Source organism: Lissotriton vulgaris, chromosome 11 (assembly GCF_964263255.1).
Source record: "Lissotriton vulgaris chromosome 11, aLisVul1.2, whole genome shotgun sequence".
Lineage (NCBI taxonomy): Eukaryota > Metazoa > Chordata > Amphibia > Caudata > Salamandridae > Lissotriton > Lissotriton vulgaris.
The window spans coordinates 1,110,327,303-1,110,346,151 of record NC_141699.1 but is presented as its reverse complement, the minus strand read 5'-3'; the positions used below and the strand labels follow the sequence as shown (position 1 = coordinate 1,110,346,151).

At 43.2% G+C, this 18,849-nt stretch overlaps 1 protein-coding gene across 1 annotated transcript in view; it reads right to left on the bottom strand.

Annotated features, from left to right (window-relative positions):
• LOC147684258 (putative cation-transporting ATPase 13A4) overlaps positions 1 to 18,849 on the bottom strand; it is a 415,657-nt gene that overhangs the window by 351,462 nt on the left and 45,346 nt on the right. The window contains exon 2 of the mRNA XM_086944655.1: positions 2,926 to 3,099. Within this exon, the coding sequence (XP_086800781.1) occupies positions 2,926 to 3,099 (174 nt within the window). The remainder of the gene's footprint in view (positions 1 to 2,925; positions 3,100 to 18,849) is intronic.

Below are 18,849 nucleotides of genomic sequence, written 5' to 3'. Positions count from 1 at the left end.
GGAGCAGCGACGAGCGGCCGGTGAGGAGCAGCGGACCGGGCGGACATGGTTATTGATTAGGGCTTCATGTCGTATAGACCGATTTCCAGTAAGTTCATCTTGGGTTACCAGTTATGTGGTTTCTTTTCTGCGCATTAGTGGGTTTAAAACTGGAAATGTCCAAAGTCTTTTTGGTCACGGACTGTTGGCAGGTTTGCGGCTCCGTACCCGGTCCCAGGCAAGCCAAGCACTTCACGGCCTGCTGTTCGCCCGAGTTTGGTTTCGTCTCTGCTTTCCAGGGCGGGCGGAGGGGAGAGAGCGGGCGCTGGACGGGTGAATCGGGCTTTCAGCAGCAGAAGAGGGAGTGGAAAAATCTGCTGCTAAATGAACCCAGTTTGTTCGTAATCCATCATCAGAAAGAGACATTTCAATGCACTGCATCTAGCTGCAAAATAAACCCATTGTGTGTGATGCATGCGCCAATGTTCCAGTCGAGGCCAAGCAAAACAAAGCAAACAGTGCAAATCTGAGCCCCGTCTCCCTTCTGTTCTTGCATCTGCCCTTGCAATCTCGGAGTCTGGGGGCCGCAGAGGGCAGGCCAGGGGTCGTAAGGGGCATGATGCCAACTGAATTCCAGGAACATGAGAGGTCGGGGGCTGCTGGGGGGTGCCGTTGTGTAGTGCCCCCTGCACACACACAACCCCTCACAGCAGACAGCGCCTCCCGGACTCATCTTGAGCGAGTTTGGGGTGCTGCTGCTCACCGGACGCCCAGTCTCTCAAGGAGTCGCACCCCCGGCCCTGCCTTCGGACAGTGCTTTAAAATACCAGAGGTAGAAGAACAAGAAATAATGCTTTAGCACACTGGTGACTGAGGAACGCTGAGGAAGGTTTTAATCCATAGTGTAGACGTACAGGACGGCACAGCACTTTATACTCCCACACAAGAGGGTGAAGTGAAGTGCTTTGTAACACAGGAACAGCAAGGAGACAAGCCTGGAAGACAACCACATTGAAAGGTGTAGATGTGAGATCCGTCCGCAGGACTCGTGCGCCCTCTCATGGTAAAAAGATGTAATGCACGGCGTGTGCACATAAGGAGGTAGTTACAGGGAGGATAAAACCAGCCAGACTTTGTGGGGATGCAGTGTGCAGCCTGACAACTTTACCCTCTGGATCCTGGCCCACCATCACATAGCAGAGAACCTGACCGTCTACCACACCCGACCTCAACACAGCACAGGAGGTGTTGAATGAATACGTCTTTATCGATAAAATCTATATCTATACTACTATTATAAAGGAAGAACTTTGCACCTTTGAGGTGGGTAAACTCGGGAACCACAGTGCCAATCCACACACCCGATACATCATTGTAATTAATTGTAAGGGTGTGCAGATGGACATAGGCTATATAAAGTATAAAAATATGCGTTATTTAAAAAATTAACATAAAAAAAAGTAGTCCCTTCAAAGTAGCTCCGGCCGCGACCTGCGTGCTGACGTCAGGAGCGCGGGTAGGAGCGGCGTCCAGGAACGCGAGGAGGAGCGGCGGACATGGCGTGGGGGAGGTGCGGTGACGAACAGCGGAATGGCGGTGAGGACCGGCGGACAGGCGGGAGGAGAGGTAAGCGGCGAGGAGCGGCGGACAGTGAAATGAGGAGCGTGGGGGAGGAGCGGCGGCTGAGGTAAGGCTCCAGGCAGGCGGGGGTCGGGGCAGGCGGGGAGTGGGCAGGGGACGGGACGGGGCGGGCGGGGGCCCAGGCTGCTTGACAATGTCGGGGCAGGCGGGGGACGGGGCCGGCGGGGGATGGGATGGGGCGGGCGGGGGCCCGGGCTGCTTGACAATGTCGGGGCAGGCGGGGGGCCGGGCTGCTGCTGCACAATGTTGGGGCAGGCGGGGGTCCGGGAAGCCTGATTACTCCCGGACAAGGTCGGGACGGGCTGCTAGTGCATAATAAAACACAAAGTTTTACTTTAGGTGGGAATTTATTTTTCAATTTAAGCTTCAGAAAAATATTTGCATTTCATTTATTGTTTTTTAAGGAATTAAAAATGTACTTGAAAAATTAAATAAATAGTGCTGCAGCAGTTTTATATTTCACTCTACATTTAAGATATACAAAACTAATTCACAATAATATTTAACATAAAACATTACTACTTGTTTACATCACATACATACTTTTTACTTCTCTCTACACTTTACCAAAAGGGAATCCACATATGAGAATCCACAGTCGAGTTTGAGCTCATCCTATGGTAAATGTATAAGGAACATTTCAAAGAATTTATTAAAATGTATAATAAATCAGTAAAAGTTTGTTAATATTCCTAGGCACTTGCAACCAATTCATGGATACTACAACTACTTGCACTACTGTGGGCCCTCTAGACTTAGTGGAGAGGCCCCCGTAAGCACAGCAAATGGTGCCCATCTGCCTACCACCAGCTCAGCTGTCAATGGACAATGGAACCGAATCTTCTAACTCACAACAGCATTTATCCCCACGGTCATCCATTCAAAATGAATACTAAGCCTTCAAACTGAACAGTCAACTCCAGTAAGCATGAAGGCATTACAATGCCCACATGCGTTATACCATGTTTTCAGCTGACCTTTGTGAAATGTGATTGTTGAAGCAGACAGATCACACATTTAGTAGCTGTTTAAGGACCTGGCTCTGTCCTTGTCCCCCGGACAGTTCCAACATTTGCCTGTCAATGTACATAAACTTCTTTCTTGCACTAATCTAGTGAAGAATACACCCAACAGACTAGACTGAGAAAAAATTAAACAAGAACATATTATGCTTATACACTCTGAGCATGCTACACCTCTTAATGATATATTTTAAACCCCTACCCTCATGGTCTGGTTTGAAAGTTCACTTCACCTCTATTCGTCACAATTTTGCAGAGAAAGTTTAAGATAAAATTAACTTACTGTGGTTCGAAGTAAAATAACATCAGCTTCTTCTAAGGTGCAGGAGGTGCAGTGAGCCCAGACGTCCCACTCTGGCTTCCAATAGAAGAACAGCATCAGGAACCCCAGAGAGAAGAGGTACCCAAATTGGCAGGCAATGACCCGACACGTCTGTGTCCTGAAGCTGAAGAGCTCCTAAGAATGACAAATAAAGGATACTGAAGAATTAAACAGAATTTGATAAGGCTGCCAATCAAGGGTTACTGGTCAACTCTAAAAGTTGAAGGCATAATTACCTTTCCCAAGCTGTACTGATCAGCAAAGTATTCAACTCTAATACTCTTACATACAAAAGGTGCATATATACAAAACAATGCTCCATATAAATTTCCTAAAAAGATTTTACAGTCAGTTCCTAGGGGGGACTCATCAATTATTTCTCAAGACACACTGGCCCGCCTTTAGAAGGGTATTTGTGGAACTCACTCCACATGAATTGAAAAAAAAACATATTGAGGTTTTATGGGTGATTCCAGTATGCTGATTTTGCTATTCAAAATGTGCCTTATAACGTTTTCAAAAGAATAAAGAATCTCCCTTCAGTTCCACTTTTAATAGTGTTGTAGCTGTTTTTGAAGAGTTCATGAACACCCTAAAGTTCAGGGCCTAGCTCTCAGTGGAGCAGCAGGTGCAGTGGCACTGGGTCCCAGAAGCTTAAGGGCTTCTCTGAACCCTCACTGTTGCTTTCTTTGTTACTCAGACTAAGGGTACTTCCATCCTAGTACTGTTAATGTTTCTCAGATTGCTGTCTTTTAGCCATAATTTGCACCTCAAATATTTTTTTAGTCCTAGTATTGATAACAAAGAGCAATTCATTGCACAGATGTCAAATTCCTAGGGCTAATACAGCAGAGCTATCCCTATCATTAAGACGGTAAACAGTCAAAATATCGACTACAAAATATCTACTGGACATAATATCGAGTTTTAAATATCGAATGGACAAAATATTGACTGGACAGAATATAGACATCAAAAATATAGTTTTTAAGGTAAGTAATGTAATATCGAATGTTAAAAATATAGACAGTTAAAATATCGAAGTATATAATATAGGTTAATAAAATTATCGATTTTTTAATAATATTGAATTTTTTATAGTGTTTTTTTGTTATTATATGTGTGAAAAGTGTGTATTTATGTTTAAATAATTTTAATTATTTAAATGTTTATTTTTTAATTTTTGTGTAATTTAATTCTGTAGCGGGTTGTGGGTTTATAGGGGAATAGGGTGTGAAGTAATTTAATTATAATTAATTAAATTTGTAAAGGTATTTATTGTTATTCATTTTTAATTATTTGTTAATTAATTTATATTTGGTAATTAATTAACTTTTAATTGGCAATTAATTTAAATATATTGAATAATTGCTAATTATGTAAATTTTACTAATTTATTTTCTGTAGCGGGTTGTGGGTTTATAGGGGAATTGGGTGGGAAGTAATTTATTTATAATTAATTAAATATGCTAACATATTTATTGGTATTGTTTTAGAATTAATTGTTAATTAATTTTTTATGGGTAATTATTTAAATTAGAATTGCTAATTAATTTTATTTAATTGCTTAATTGCTAATTATGTTAATTTAATAATTTACTTTTTGTAGTGGGTTTTGGGTTTATAGGGGAATAGGATGGGAAGTAATTTATTTATAATTAATTAAATAAATCAATTTCTTTAATTGTATGTAATTAGAATTTATTGTAAATTAATTTTTAAATGTTAAATTATTAATTTTTAAATTGTAATTAATTAGTATTAATAGTTAAATAATTGTAATACATTAAATTTGTAATTTTATTATATTAATTATTATATTATATTAAATTCGTAATTACTTTTAATACATTTTTTGATACATATTAATTTATATTTATTGAAATAATATATGAAGTATTTAATTTCCTTACTGTTGCACTCTCTGGAGTGGGAATAGTAATTTTTACCCCTACGCTATCCAACTCTTTCCCTACTGTTGCACTCTTTGGAGTGGGAATAGTAATTTTAACCCCTACGCTATCCAACGCTTTCCCTACTGTTGCACTATTTGGAGTGGGAATAGTAATCTTTACCCCTACGCTATCCAACGCTTTCCCTACTGTTGCACCCACTGGAGTGGGAATAGTAATTTTTACCTCTACGCTATCCAACGCTTTCCCTACTGTTGCACTCTTTGGAGTGGGAATAGTAATTTAAACCCCTACGCTATCCAACGCTTTCCCTACTGTTGCACTCTTTGGAGTGGGAATAGTAATTTAAACCCCTACGATATCCAACGCTTTCCCTACTGTTGCACTCTTTGGAGTGGGAATAGTAATTTAAACCCCTACGCTATCCAACGCTTTCCCTACTGTTGCACTCTTTGGAGTGGGAATAGTAATTTAAACCCCTACGATATCCAACGCTTTCCCTACTGTTGCACTATTTGGAGTGGGAATAGTAATTTTTACCCCTACGCTATCCAACGCTTTCCCTACTGTTGCACCCACTGGAGTGGGAATAGTAATTTTTACCCCTACGCTATCCAACGCTTTCCCTACTGTTGCACCCACTGGAGTGGGAATAGTAATTTTTACCTCTACGCTATCCAAAGCTTTCCCTACTGTTGCACTCTTTGGAGTGGGAATAGTAATTTAAACCCCTATGCTATCCAACGCTTTCCCTACTGTTGCACTCTTTGGAGTGGGAATAGTAATTTAAACCCCTACGATATCCAACTCTTTCCCTACTGTTGCACTATTTGGAGTGGGAATAGTAATTTTTACCCCTACGCTATCCAACGCTTTTCCCTACTGTTGCACTCACTGGAGTGGGAATAGTAATTTTAACCCCTACGCTATCCAACGCTTTCCCTACTGTTGCACCCACTGGAGTGGGAATAGTAATTTTTACCCCTACGCTATCCAACGCTTTCCTCACTGTTGCACCCACTGGAGTGGGAATAGTCATTTTTACTCCTACGCTATCCAACGCTTTCCTTACAGTTGCACTCTGTGGAGGGGGATAGTATTTTTTACACTTCTGCTATCGTACGGTAATAATATTGGATATTATTTAATTATATTATGTTAATATATATATATGTTTTAATAAATATGATTGTAAACATTTTTTTTAGAACTTTCATTTAATATTTAATTATTATAAGTTATTTTAAGTATGTTTAAGTATATTTTAGTAATTAATTATTAATTTTAATTTAATGTAACACTGTTTTTAATAAAGTCGATATTTTTTCAAACTATATTTTTGTAAACGATATTTTGTACTCAATATTTTTGTACTTACCTGTTTGTAGATACAAACTCGATATTTTGTCTGTAGATATTTTTTCCTCGATATTTTTGCTAGTCGATATTCTGTCAGTCGATATTATGTCAGTGATCCCATTAAGACTTCATAGAGTTGACAAAGTAGCTCTGCACCCAACTGGACATATCAGGAGGGACAGATATTGTCTCACTCTGACGGCATTGGGCAAAACATTGTCCTTTTGAACATATCCATGGGTGACAAGTTTGAAACTTTCATGAATGTGGAGATAGACAAAAAGGGATGAATATTAAGGTACGAATGTAGAATATTTGAATTAGAAAATTGTGCCAAAAATATTATCTACAAAATATCACTCCAATGGAGTTATTACTAGAATACATAACCAACGGGATGATATTTTGTAAACAATGCCATCTGACACAAATATTATGTTGACATTAATTTTGTTTATGTTATTCTGACAAACAACCAACAAGGTTTTCGAAGATCATTAGTTTATAAAATTGCTGCTGTTTTTCCCTGACCATTCTCAAAGGTGTATCATGATCACAATAGTTAAGAACTGTGCAGTGATAGCTTTAGGATGATGAGTTTCCAGATGCAGCCATGGAGCCAAAGCTCAATATATTTTTTTCAATTACAAAAATATCCTAAAAACTGTGATCTGGCTAAATTGTCAATTAGAAAATTCTCAGTGAAAATCTCAAATTTACACACATCTGTGGTTCTGAAAGTCTAATTATTCTTTTGTTAATACATTACTACCATGTTTCAACGTCCTCATTGTTTGCTTTTATAAGGGTTATCACCTTTTCCATTCTCAAAACAGTTTCACAGAAACTGTAGTATATCCGCCCTGTCCTATATGCGGCGTTGCACCATGTCAATTCTGGTGCTTTCGTTTTCAAGTTGCATCTTCTTCTTGTTCAGTTGTGAGAGGAGAGCATCACTTTTACTTTTGATGGCTTTGAGATGCCCTTCAACCACACAAAGATTATTTTCATGTACTTAACAGGTTCAACACACCTTCCACTTGTAACTTGTCCTCATGTCCCCTTTTCACTGGCCGAACCCGGAGAGTCAAGCTCCCATTGTTCTCCTCTGAACCTCTAGAGATCATTTGCAGGGTTCCCCAGGGCTGCTCAATGTGCCCCACCCTCTTCAACATCTACATGGTTCTGTTTGCAGTGATCGTCAGAAACCACACTCAAGATCATCTCCTATGCCAACGACAACCAGCTGATTCTCTTCCTCACTGACAAACCTGCAGCCGCTAAGAGAAAACATCGGGATGAAGGCAGTAGCCGCCTGGATGAAGGAGCGCTGCCTCAAACTCAACTCTGACAAAACTGAAGTCCTCATCCTGGGCACCTTCCCCTCAGCCTCGGAGGACACCTGGTGGCCCGCAGTCCTCAAAACCTACCCCCACACCCACTGACCACGCATTTAACCTCCGCATAATCCTCGTTCCCTCACTCTCAATGAACAGCCAAATCAATGCCGTCTCATCCTCTTGCTTCCACACGCTCTGCATGTTTCAGAAGATCTTCAAGTGGATCCCCACTTAATCCAGGAGAACAGTTACCCAGCGTTCGTCAGCAGCAAACTCGACTACAGCAACTCACTCTACACTGGTGCCACCCTAAAACTCCAAAAGAAACTGCAGGGCCTCTGCCAGACTTATCCTCAACATCCCCACTGCAGCCACATCTACAGTCTTCTGAGAGACCTTCAGTGGCTCCAGAGAAACAAAAGAATCACCTTCAACCTTCTCTCACACAAGAAATCCCTCCACAACTCCGGACTTGCATACCTCAAACTCCGCCTCTCCTTCAACACACCCACCAGACATCGCCTCTCCTGTCCACCCAACTGGCACTGGCCACTGCCCCCTGGAGCCGCAAAACCTGGGCTGGGGTAAAATCCTTCTTCTACTTCACCGCAAAGACATGGCACTCCCTGCCTCTGGATCCCAAGCAATCACTGTCACTGCCTCAATACAGGAAATACCTCAAGACCTGGCACTCCCTGCCTCTGGATCCCAAGCACTCACTGTCACTGCCTCAATTCAGGAAAGACATCAAGACCTGGCTCTTTGACTGAACTGCAGAACTCACCACTCACCCCCAGCATCTCAAGACCCTAACAGGTGATTAGTCACACATTACAAAAAGCCTGATTGCCCTCCTGTTTTGAAGGAGCTTCTTCTTGGAGCTTAAATCACCTTCTTTGTTCAAAGGTCAGCTTTCCTTGTTTTGTTCTGCCATCCATATCATGCCACTAATCAGAGCCAATGGGAGGCTACGTGAGTAATTCAAGGTCTAATGTAGTTAGAACTACCCAGTCTGCAATATCTTATAGCTGTGGGAGCCCGGTAGGTCAATGGCAAAATTAGCAGGTGGTGCACATGCGCACTGAAGCGTATCTCAGAACAGTAGAAGCCATTCTACTATTATTATTTTGAATATTCTTTTTCAAAAATCAGCTGACCAAGACAAAGATACTATTCCAAGATCCAGTCTGACTCATCATACCTTTTAAATATGAATTTAAGGTCTTTCTCCAACACTTATTAATAAGAGATATCAGATTGAGCTAGGAGGGTTAGGGCATATGGTGGGATACCTAATAAATATTCCTAAATGGGAAAATACAATATAAATCCGGAGCAGGGACCACATAAGTGGAATCAGGTCTCAGCAGTTCGCTAAAGCATTCTCATTAACTGAAGTTTGTACATTTATGGAGAAAAGCTGGTTCAGTCAGAGCAGCATCTCCCCAAAAAACCTACTTATTCCAGTGAAACAAGCAGAGGCTCTTTGGCGGCGTATACCACAGTGGCCTGGGGCAGAGCGGCACACTGTCCTCGCTTTTTCCAGCTCAGCACATCATTGGACCCCATTTTTTACAAAGCCACAAGCGTTCACCGAGTAGCACAAGAATACATTTGTGTGACTTATTCATATTTAGGAATAGTTTAAGAGATCTCACTGCAGGTTTAAACTGAAGCAGTCAGGTCACATCGGAAGGCGTAAAGCCATGTTGTCCTTGACACACTAGTGAATGGCACAATATGTGTTGCTCTCCAAATGTAGTATTTAAGTTTCCATACCCAAAGTGTAGTTTCTACAACAGATACTGTGGCTGTACAGAAAAGTCATTTATGTCAATCAGGATTTATTTATTTATTTATTTATTTATTTTATATGCTTCTATAGCGCCTGAATAGACCCCCGAAGGGGTATCTCCGCGCTTTGCCATCCAGGGGAAACCTGCAACTGTGCCCGGACAATACCAATAAGTGGTGGGGGAGTAAAATTAAATGCTAGAGAAAAGGTATGTTTTCAGGGTTTTACGAAAAGATAAATGATCAGAGCTGAGCTTTAGTGAGAGGGGAAGGGTATTCCACAGAGCAGGCCCAGCATGGGCCAGAGCTCTACCTCCTTGACGGGCTTTTTTAATCTTGGGAACCTTGAGGAGTTGGAGGTTGCTGGATCGTAGTGCACGGCCCGGGACATATGGTGTGAAGACTGTGCTGAGAAATTTCGGGCCTATCCCCATCAGGCATTTATGAATTGTGCACAAGATTTTAAATTTGGTCCGCAGTCGTACTGGCAGCCAGTGCAGTTCGGTCAACAGTGGCTGGGAGGGAGTCCTAGGTGGAGCATTCATGACTAACCTCGCAGCCGTATTCTGGACCACCTGTAGCTTGTTAAATTGGCCTTCATTAGATGACAAAAGAAGGCCATTACAGTAGTCCAGTCTACTAACGACCAGAGCCTGGACCAAGGTCTTTCTGTGGTGATCTGGGAGAAAAGGAAACACCCTTCTCAACAGAGAGATAACCCCAAAACAGGTGCCAGCAACCTGGTTGACATGATCTTTAAAAGTCAGTGACTGATCGAATAACACACCTAGATTTCTTATGGTCTGTTTGGGGATTGGGGTGGGTCCTAGTTCACCAGGCCACCAATCACTGGACCATAATGTTACTGCTTCCCCATATAGTACAACCTCGGTCTTAGTCACGTTGCACTGTAAGCAGTTGTTGGCCATCCATTTAGAAACTGCCCTCATTCCATCTGCAAATGTTCTTTGTAAAGCAGGGGAGAAGGTCTTAAAGGGGAACCACTGTTTACATACATGTTTTAGGGGTCAGAGGACATGCACTGTGCACTAGAAGGCACTGCCCCAGTGTGCAAAGACTAAAATCCAGAAATAAAATTTAGCATAGCAAGTCAGGATAACGACACAGAAATTAGCATTTTCTCACACATATCACTGACTAGATTTCAGACTAAATTCACTCTTTTTTCCCTCCTTAAGTGCTGTGGCTTACTATGTCAAATGCGAATTCTTTTTTACTTGTGTGTCAGTTTGGGCTTAAGCCAACACAATCTTCTCTGTAAAAGGTATCCAGGTCAAATGTACCTAATCTTTTCCCCCACATGTTGGGATTCCAAAGGTATCCAGGGAATGTGGATTTGCTGGAATGGAACTAAGGAAATAGCAACAAAAAAATACAAAGTTGGTGTTTTTTTTAAAATGGTAAATTGTGTTGTACAAGAATTTTATTTGGCTTTTTCACCATAGATTTTAAATTTATTTTAAGTGGTAGTCAATTGTTTTCTTTATTATTTTTTGGGGGGGCCGGGGGGGTATATACCTACTAGCAGTTTGTAGAAGAAACAGGCATAGAACTAATTTGTGAACCAGTAAAGCTACACATTTCTAAAAGGAAGACAACATTTTGAATTCAGCAAGGGTTCAATTAAGTAGAGTGCTAATTGTTTTCTCATGAAGCCCATCGTTGAATTATAAAACCAATGAAAATTAGTAGAACACACGGAAATCAGTGGAAATGTTTTCATATGTAATCTTTTGCCAGATGGCTACATTAAAATATATATATATATATTTTTACATTGATCAGACACTTCTGATCACAGAGATAGGGTTTGTTGGAATTCCAAACAAACAATACCTCGAAACAACAACTGATGTGCAGCTTATAGTGACTTTCCATTGTATACTGAGCATGCATTCATTCATTCATTTGTTAAATCTGATGAATGAAAAATGTGCACAAGAAATAGAGATTTTGTTTGTGTCATCATTTTTTATTGAAACAAAAATACTCAACATGGTTACATTGTAATACAGGGAGGATGAAACAGTACTATCAGATGCTACTAAGGGAGGGAAGAGAAGGAAAAGGGGCTGGGGTAGGTGGGGAGGGAGGGGGGAAAATTCACAGAGATATGGTACGTAACAAAGAAGAGTTGAGAGGACTAGCTGGCTTAGCACCGGGTGTCTCCCCGGGTAGCAATTTTCGAGGAGCTGGGGGTCCGTGGTGCCAGATGAGTCAGGGGGAGAAATAAAGGGTTCTGATAGCCGGCCACTGGGGGTGGGCAGAGGGAGTGAAGGCGCAACCTCCCTCGTGGGGTTGAGTGGATAGTCGTCCCTTCTGCGCTTGTTTGCTATACAATAGGGGGGGGTGGATGGCATGCTGGTGGGGCGGTGCGGGGTAGAAAGCCTTGTGGTGTCAGGCTGAGGAGGACCATAGTCCACCAACAGGGGGGAAAGGGTGAGACCCAAGGGGACTTCAGGAGGGCTGGTGGAGCATGTGACGATGGCAACCCACCTAGATGGGACCCACCATACCTCAGTGCCTGGGGGGAGGGGGAGAGGAGCAGGTAAGAGGGGGTGGATGGAGGTGGATGGGAAGGAATGGAAAACGGGAGAGAGTAAAGGTAGGGAGGGAGCAGGATAAAAGAAGGAGGGTGGTAAACATGGGGGTACTGGAAGGGGGCGGGAGGGAGGGAGGAGCGAAAGGAGAGTAGGGTATGGTGGGTGTATGAGGGGTTGGGCGAGGGATAGGAAGGGAGAAAGAACGCCATGTTGGGCAGAGGGGACTGGGGTTAAAAAAGAGGGGTGGGATGGAACAGTATGTGGATGGTGTGGCATGGCCCCTAAGTGAGCTGGTCCTGGCACACCAGGTGAGTAACAGGTGAGGGTGCGAGGGTAATATCTCCCACCTCATGGGACGTTTAGTCGGAAGGGGACCCACGCCTGCATGAACACTTCCCCCTGGTCCTGCATGTTATAAACTACGTGCTCATAGAACAGTGTTTGTATTATCGCCACTATCTAATCTTCATGTGAGGAGTGAGTGACCAATCTCCAGTGCTGGAGGATACAGATCTTGGCAATGGCCAGGACCTTGTGGAGGAGGCAGGACTGCCGGAGAGGGAGCTCCAGGGAGTCTCCAGTATAGTGGAGGAGAATAATGGTTGGGGTTAGAGGGAGTTGCAGTGGCATGGAGGCTCTCAAGCTGTCTCTCACATGAGACCAAAAGGGCTGCATTGAGAACCATTAGCAAAGAATGTGGGTGAGGTCGCAATGGGTATCCAAACACCTCTAGCAGTTTGTGTAGGGGAGGAAGCTGGCCATATTCCATTTTCTTGGGGTCCAGGGTAACTAGTGAAGCATTTTGGAGAGAGGCAAAATTTCAAACAGGTTTCCCGGGTGCCCATTTCTAGGGCTCCCAGGATGTCTGCCCATTCTTCCTCTTCAATGTGAGTACGCAAGTGGTCCTGCCACTTGGTGCAGAGGCTGCGTAGGAGGGGTTGGGATAACATATGATTTGTGAGTGTGCTGTAGAGTCCTGACATCACACCTTTGTGGCTTTCCCATGTGATTAGGTAGGTTACCACTGGGGAAGATTGTAGGGACCACAGGTGCGGGCCTAGACAGAGCACCAGCCTTGCTGTGGATGTAAACCAGATTTGTCTCTTAGCCAGACAAGTGTTTCAGATTGCTGTCAAGCAATACCTGGTCCAGGGTATACACGCCGCCTCCATCCACTGAGTTCATCAGAGAAACTGGCACACAATGCAGATACTAGTTGATGGGCATGCTGACAGGCTTTGTGCCTGGCCTGCAGCACCAGCTGCGGGATGCATGGTTGGGGGGTAAGGTCCCCGTAATAATAATAATAATAATAATCCACATTTGTAAAGCGCACAATCACCCGTAAGGGTCTCTAGGCGCTGGGGGCCGTCGGGAAGATTAAGCAAGCTATTGCCCAGAGTCACATAGTGCTGGGCTAATCTGCCGCCGGTGACGGGGATCGAACCGTGATCCCCAGATTCCGGAGTCAGTCGCCCTGGCCGCGGTGCCACCCCTCATCCTAAAGAAGGAAAGAAGGCTGAGGCCACCGCCAACAGATAGAAGTAACCATTCCACTTGGACCCAGTGCAGCGGGTCTGGAGTACCTGGAAGAAGGTATGCCAGTTGCGAGAGGTGGAGGGCGAGTGCATAGTATTCCACAGAAGGGAGGCCTAGCCACCGAAGGATTGGCATGCCATGAGATTGGATGCTGCCAAGAGCGCCGCGATGAGTTCCACACAAAGGTCCGAATCTGAGAGTCAATAAGGTGTAAGGTGGATAGAGGCACCACGATAGGTAGCCTGCCCAGCATGGAAGTGAAGCATGGAAGCATCACAATCCTCACCGCCTGCACTCTGCCCCACATGGAGAATCCCAGGAGGGGCCAATTCTCAAAGTCCAGTTTCATCTGGGCAATCAGAGGCTCCAGGTTGTCCGCGACCATCCTGTCCAATCCTCTATTGACCAGTATTCCCAGGTAATTGAGTCGAAATAGCTTCCGGCGGAAAGGGCAACCATGGATCGCCGCTGCCATGGTACCAGTCAAGAGCGGTATGGCCACTCTCTTGTCCCAGTTCACTTTAAATCCAGACAAGGCCGTAAAGTCGTCAATGACATCCAATAGAGTCAGTAAAGAGTGGTGGAGGTCACCGGTGTGGAGGTATCTTTTGGAGAGACCACCTGCGAGGGGCAAGAAATTGAGTTTAGGAATAGGGGTTATTTGCACAACTCAGAATTTGGGATTACCTACATAACCATGAGATTAAGAGGGTATTTTGAAAAGGTTGTTCCTTCTTGCAAATTGGCTTAAATTAAAACAGAGCATATTTAACTGCTAATTACAAATGTTCAACTATCCTCTGTCGCCACACTTCTCCTGATAAGAATGGAAGGCACTTGTGTGGCTGGGCATATCCCCTGCAAAATGACAGGCCTCAAAATGCATGAAGAAATCAAAATGTTTGCCTTGCAAATTCACCCATTTTGGCAATGTGCATAGCTGCATTATTTGGGCCCAGACTTGGTCATGACACAGTGAAACCTACTAAATCAAGACATTTCTGATCTTGTCCATTGATGATGCGCTTCATACTGCCCGTGCCCTGCTCAAGGGTGGGAATACACTCTGGGCAAGGTCTGGGGGCTGGAGTAAAATATTCTGCAACAACCCCCGCCTCACACAAGCTTGGGGGATGTATAACTGCCCTCCCACATGTTGCCATTGACCAAGGGCAGTTACAAACAAGTTATCTGGACCAAAGCATGTGTTGGATCAGTTCCTATTGCTCCCCTGATATTCACAAACATTCAGTTCTATATATAAAAAAACACTGAATTTGTTTAAATTCCATCTCCGCGTGCTACCTTGTCTAAGAGTGAGAGAAATTTATTTTGATTTTTATCCAAAGTCCACCTTCACCAATGAACTAGAAAGAGCCCTCTGCTCATCAGGCTATGGAGAGACTGACACCTGGAGACCGCTATTTGTTGGCGGTGCACTTCTGGACAAGGGACTGAGAATTCTCTTAAATTCTCGTCACACTATAGACTCTGTACTCTGTGTACAAACTCATGCTGTGAGATTCAAAATATTGTGGTTCCCCTCAAAGAGCCAGTTCTCCCAGAGAGAACTGTCTTCAGGTAGCTGCTAGATCAAGACCAAAGTAGTTTCCATAGGGCCTCTATTGCTGCTTAGATGTTTCCTTTGTATAAATGTAAACAATCAGCTCACTCTTTCCATTTTCATTCATATTTCTTTTCACCTCAACAGTACAAGTCAGTGAAGAAGCCAGGCTTGTAGTCAGGAGTAGTTTTTGAGGGTCAAAGCCCTGGTGAATAAATTGTGATGGCTTTCTCCTGTCAGCATGCACTACAGTTTTGTATACTACGCAGACATTTTTAAGCACAGCATCATATTTTGTTGTATTACTGAATATTCGTATCACTGTGCTCAAAGGAGCATTAGGGATGAATATTTACAAATCATGCATTTTAATTCAAGATGAACCAGTAACATTGCTCACTGCTGGGTACAAGTTGCAGCTCGTGGTACAATTTAAAGCTAACTAGAGCAATTATGTGTTTTCAAACTAAAGGAGTTTTCAAGAGAACTGAATTGGGCATTTGCTAATTTTGACTTAGTATCCTTTTTTTCTAAAAAGGAAAGAAATATTATGTGTATTAAACTTCTAGGTTAGTAACATTGGAGAAACATCTATATAGTGAAACAATGTACAATGTACATGCAAACAGTTCACTCTGAGAGGTCTGAAATGTAAGGGGTTCCTTTTTCGCTAAAATCCATATGTTTGGGCAAATACAAGCATTTTTAATGTCATAATATTGGCAGGTTTGACCTTGCGATATTTAGCACAAAACCTATAATTCCGGTATGTCACTAGTTACTGTACATATAAGATTTTTTTGACCCACCTTGTATGAGGACCTTTGGTGGTTCACACCTGATACAGCCAATTGCATCTTCTAGATATGGCCATATATGAAGACTAGGGGGCATATGTACAACAGAATGACGGAGCGTGGCGTTCAGCAAAACCTGCTAAGGCCACGCTCCACCATTCTGAAAACGCAGGGAAGCACCGTATTTACAAGGATACAGTGCTAAATTAAGCTGCTCTTCGCCAACGCTTGCATCCTTGCACCATTGTGCAGGGGTGCCTGCAAAAGGGGCCTAATTGGGGGGAATGATTGTTTATGTGCTGGAAAGTGTCCCCCGATTTGTACCTCCTATGCGTACTGCATGGTGCAGCATACATAGAAGTTGCAAATTATCATTTTTTAATGATTGTTTATGTGCAGGAAGGGACACCTTCCTGCACATCAACAATAATTCCTGTAATTTTGCTGTTTCTATGTGTGCTGTCAATGCAGCACACATTGAAAAACCAAAAACTAGGCAAAATAAAACATTTTGCGATGTTAAGACTAGATTTTCCCTGGTCTTAATTTTGGCAGCGCCCCATATTTACACCACCCTTGTAAATATGGAGCAGCGTCAAAATCAGTATGTGTTGAGGTGGACCGCCCAGCAGAACACCCATTGGCCACCACTTACACGCTTAGGGGGCTTATTACAATTACGCCATCGCGGATACAGGTCTGACCGACCTCCGGTAAGCGGTCCCAACTACAGAATTACAATGCTACAACACATGGTGCGGTCGCATGCTCCCATGTCCCTATGGGAGCTTGGGCTGCGTCTGTAAACCGGTGAGAAAATCTGTTCATCCCTGCACCGCGTGGCAGGCACCTCAAGGTGCAGCGGATAAACAGGTGGGGCATCATAGCTGCACCCTTGGCCCCCAACCGGAGGGCACAAACAGAATGTGGGCCTGCTAGAGGCCATCTAACTCGCTTTTTAACAGGCTTTCCATGTCGGAAAGCCTGGCATGGAAAGACTGTCGGAAACCGAGCATCGTAATCCCAACGGAGGAAACGCTGTCCATTGGGATTACGGGCTGTCCTCTGACTTGTCGGTTTCAATTCTGACTGCCTATATTGGAAATAGGTGGGCGGAATTGAAACTGACAATCTTGGTCAGAAAGCCTCGAAACGAGATCGCAATAGGTCCCTAAGTATTGCATGAAAGGGGGCCTTATTTACAAGGTGTTATTAACTCAGGCTTGTAAATAAGGCAAAGCCCCTATCACCACAGGAACGCTGTACAAACTGATGTTCCTGTGGCGAAGGGGCTTCTAAATATACTCCTCCTAAGTCTTTATCTCGCTGCTGCCTTTTTTTTAAGAGTATGCAATACACTTGAAATCAAGACATCAACATCTAAACTATGCTGCTATTCTCGGGCAGCGGCATTGTGTGTGGGGGGCATACAGCCTGATTTGCTGGGCCCCTGCAGCATCTCCCCCCTCCCCCAATCTCTTATGGCTACAACTTTGTAGGAAGTCCATGGAAGTGACCCCTTCTCTGGGTAGTTGAGGGACAGATGTTCATTATTGATTTCCTTGCATCCTTCTCTGTTTATTTCCCTTCACCTTTCTTTTCTTTGTTTTTCCAGGATATACGGATGGCTATGGTCACATGTATGGTCAGAGTTAGACCTCTGGGGTCAGAGTTCATAAATGTATTAGATAGAAACAAATTGAATTTAGAACCTAACTATTGAATTGACAGTTACATGACTGGTTAGTAGGCCTAGACAAAGAATGCCAAATGGAAAAATATAGTAGCCATTCTATAAATAGAAAATGTCATTCTTTTTGAGTGATGGAATCTGCATTAGCCACTAATTCTCACATTGTGCAGTATGTAGAGCAAAGCTGCTCCAGCCCGTTTATCTTTTTCTCTGCTTGTGAAGCATGATGACCTTGTCTTCATTTAGTATTATACTTGGAGGTGACAAATATTATGAAACAAAAATATTGTAGACAATACATCAACAATAAATTATCAAGAACATATACTCAAAAGTATTTCACATTATAATAACTTTAAGTAACTTAACACAAAATATTACATATAAACAATATATATATATATATGTATATATAATATATGCATATATATAAATATATATCAATCAAAAAGAGTTGCCCCTATGAGTCAGGCCACAGGTACGTAATTATTCTCGAGTATTTATTGCTGGCAGCCTCTGCAAACAAAGGGCATTAGTTCCAAACAGAGTTCATCATTGTAACGCCCTTCTTATGAACGCCCAGGAAAAAGTCCTTAACAGGCTACAGCTAGTTCAGAATGCCTCAGCCAGAATCCTACTGGGCATTCCTAAGTTCACTTCCATCTCCCCCTATATCCAACAATTGCACTGGCTCCCATTCAGGAGCCGTACAAAGTTTAAGGAACTGTGTATTGCCTACAAAGCCACTAACAACTTAGGCCCACAGTTTCTTAAAGATGCCCTCTGCCCGCTTGAAAATTCAAGGACGCTCCGTTCTCCTCAGCTCACTTGCTTAAAGTTCAACAAACAAAAAAGGCCAACTGGGGTAACAGATGCTTCATGATCTCCACAGCCAAACTTTGGAACGCATTTCCCCTTTACATCAAATTGGCCCCAACGCTTATCAGCTTTAGGAAGAAATTAAAAACCTGGTTTTTCTCACATTAATTTTCTGCCTTAGCTAACGTTCTGTACACTAAGCACCGAGACACCTCCGGGTAGTTGTGCGCTATAAAAATTGCAAAAAACATAAACATAAACATAAACCAGCCATATGCGTTTCTGGAACCATCGTCCCCTTCCTCAGTGGCTCGACCTTGCGCTCCCCACACAGCCACTCCCACACGTTTTTGAATTCCCAGGTCAGCCTCAGTGGGCGGGACCAGAACCTCTGGCATTCTGGATCTGGTAGTGCGAGAGTAATTAATCCTCAAGGGAGTGCTCAGTGAGATGCAGAAATAAAGTCTTGGTATTCCCCTGTGGGTTGCTGGAAGTCCTGCTCA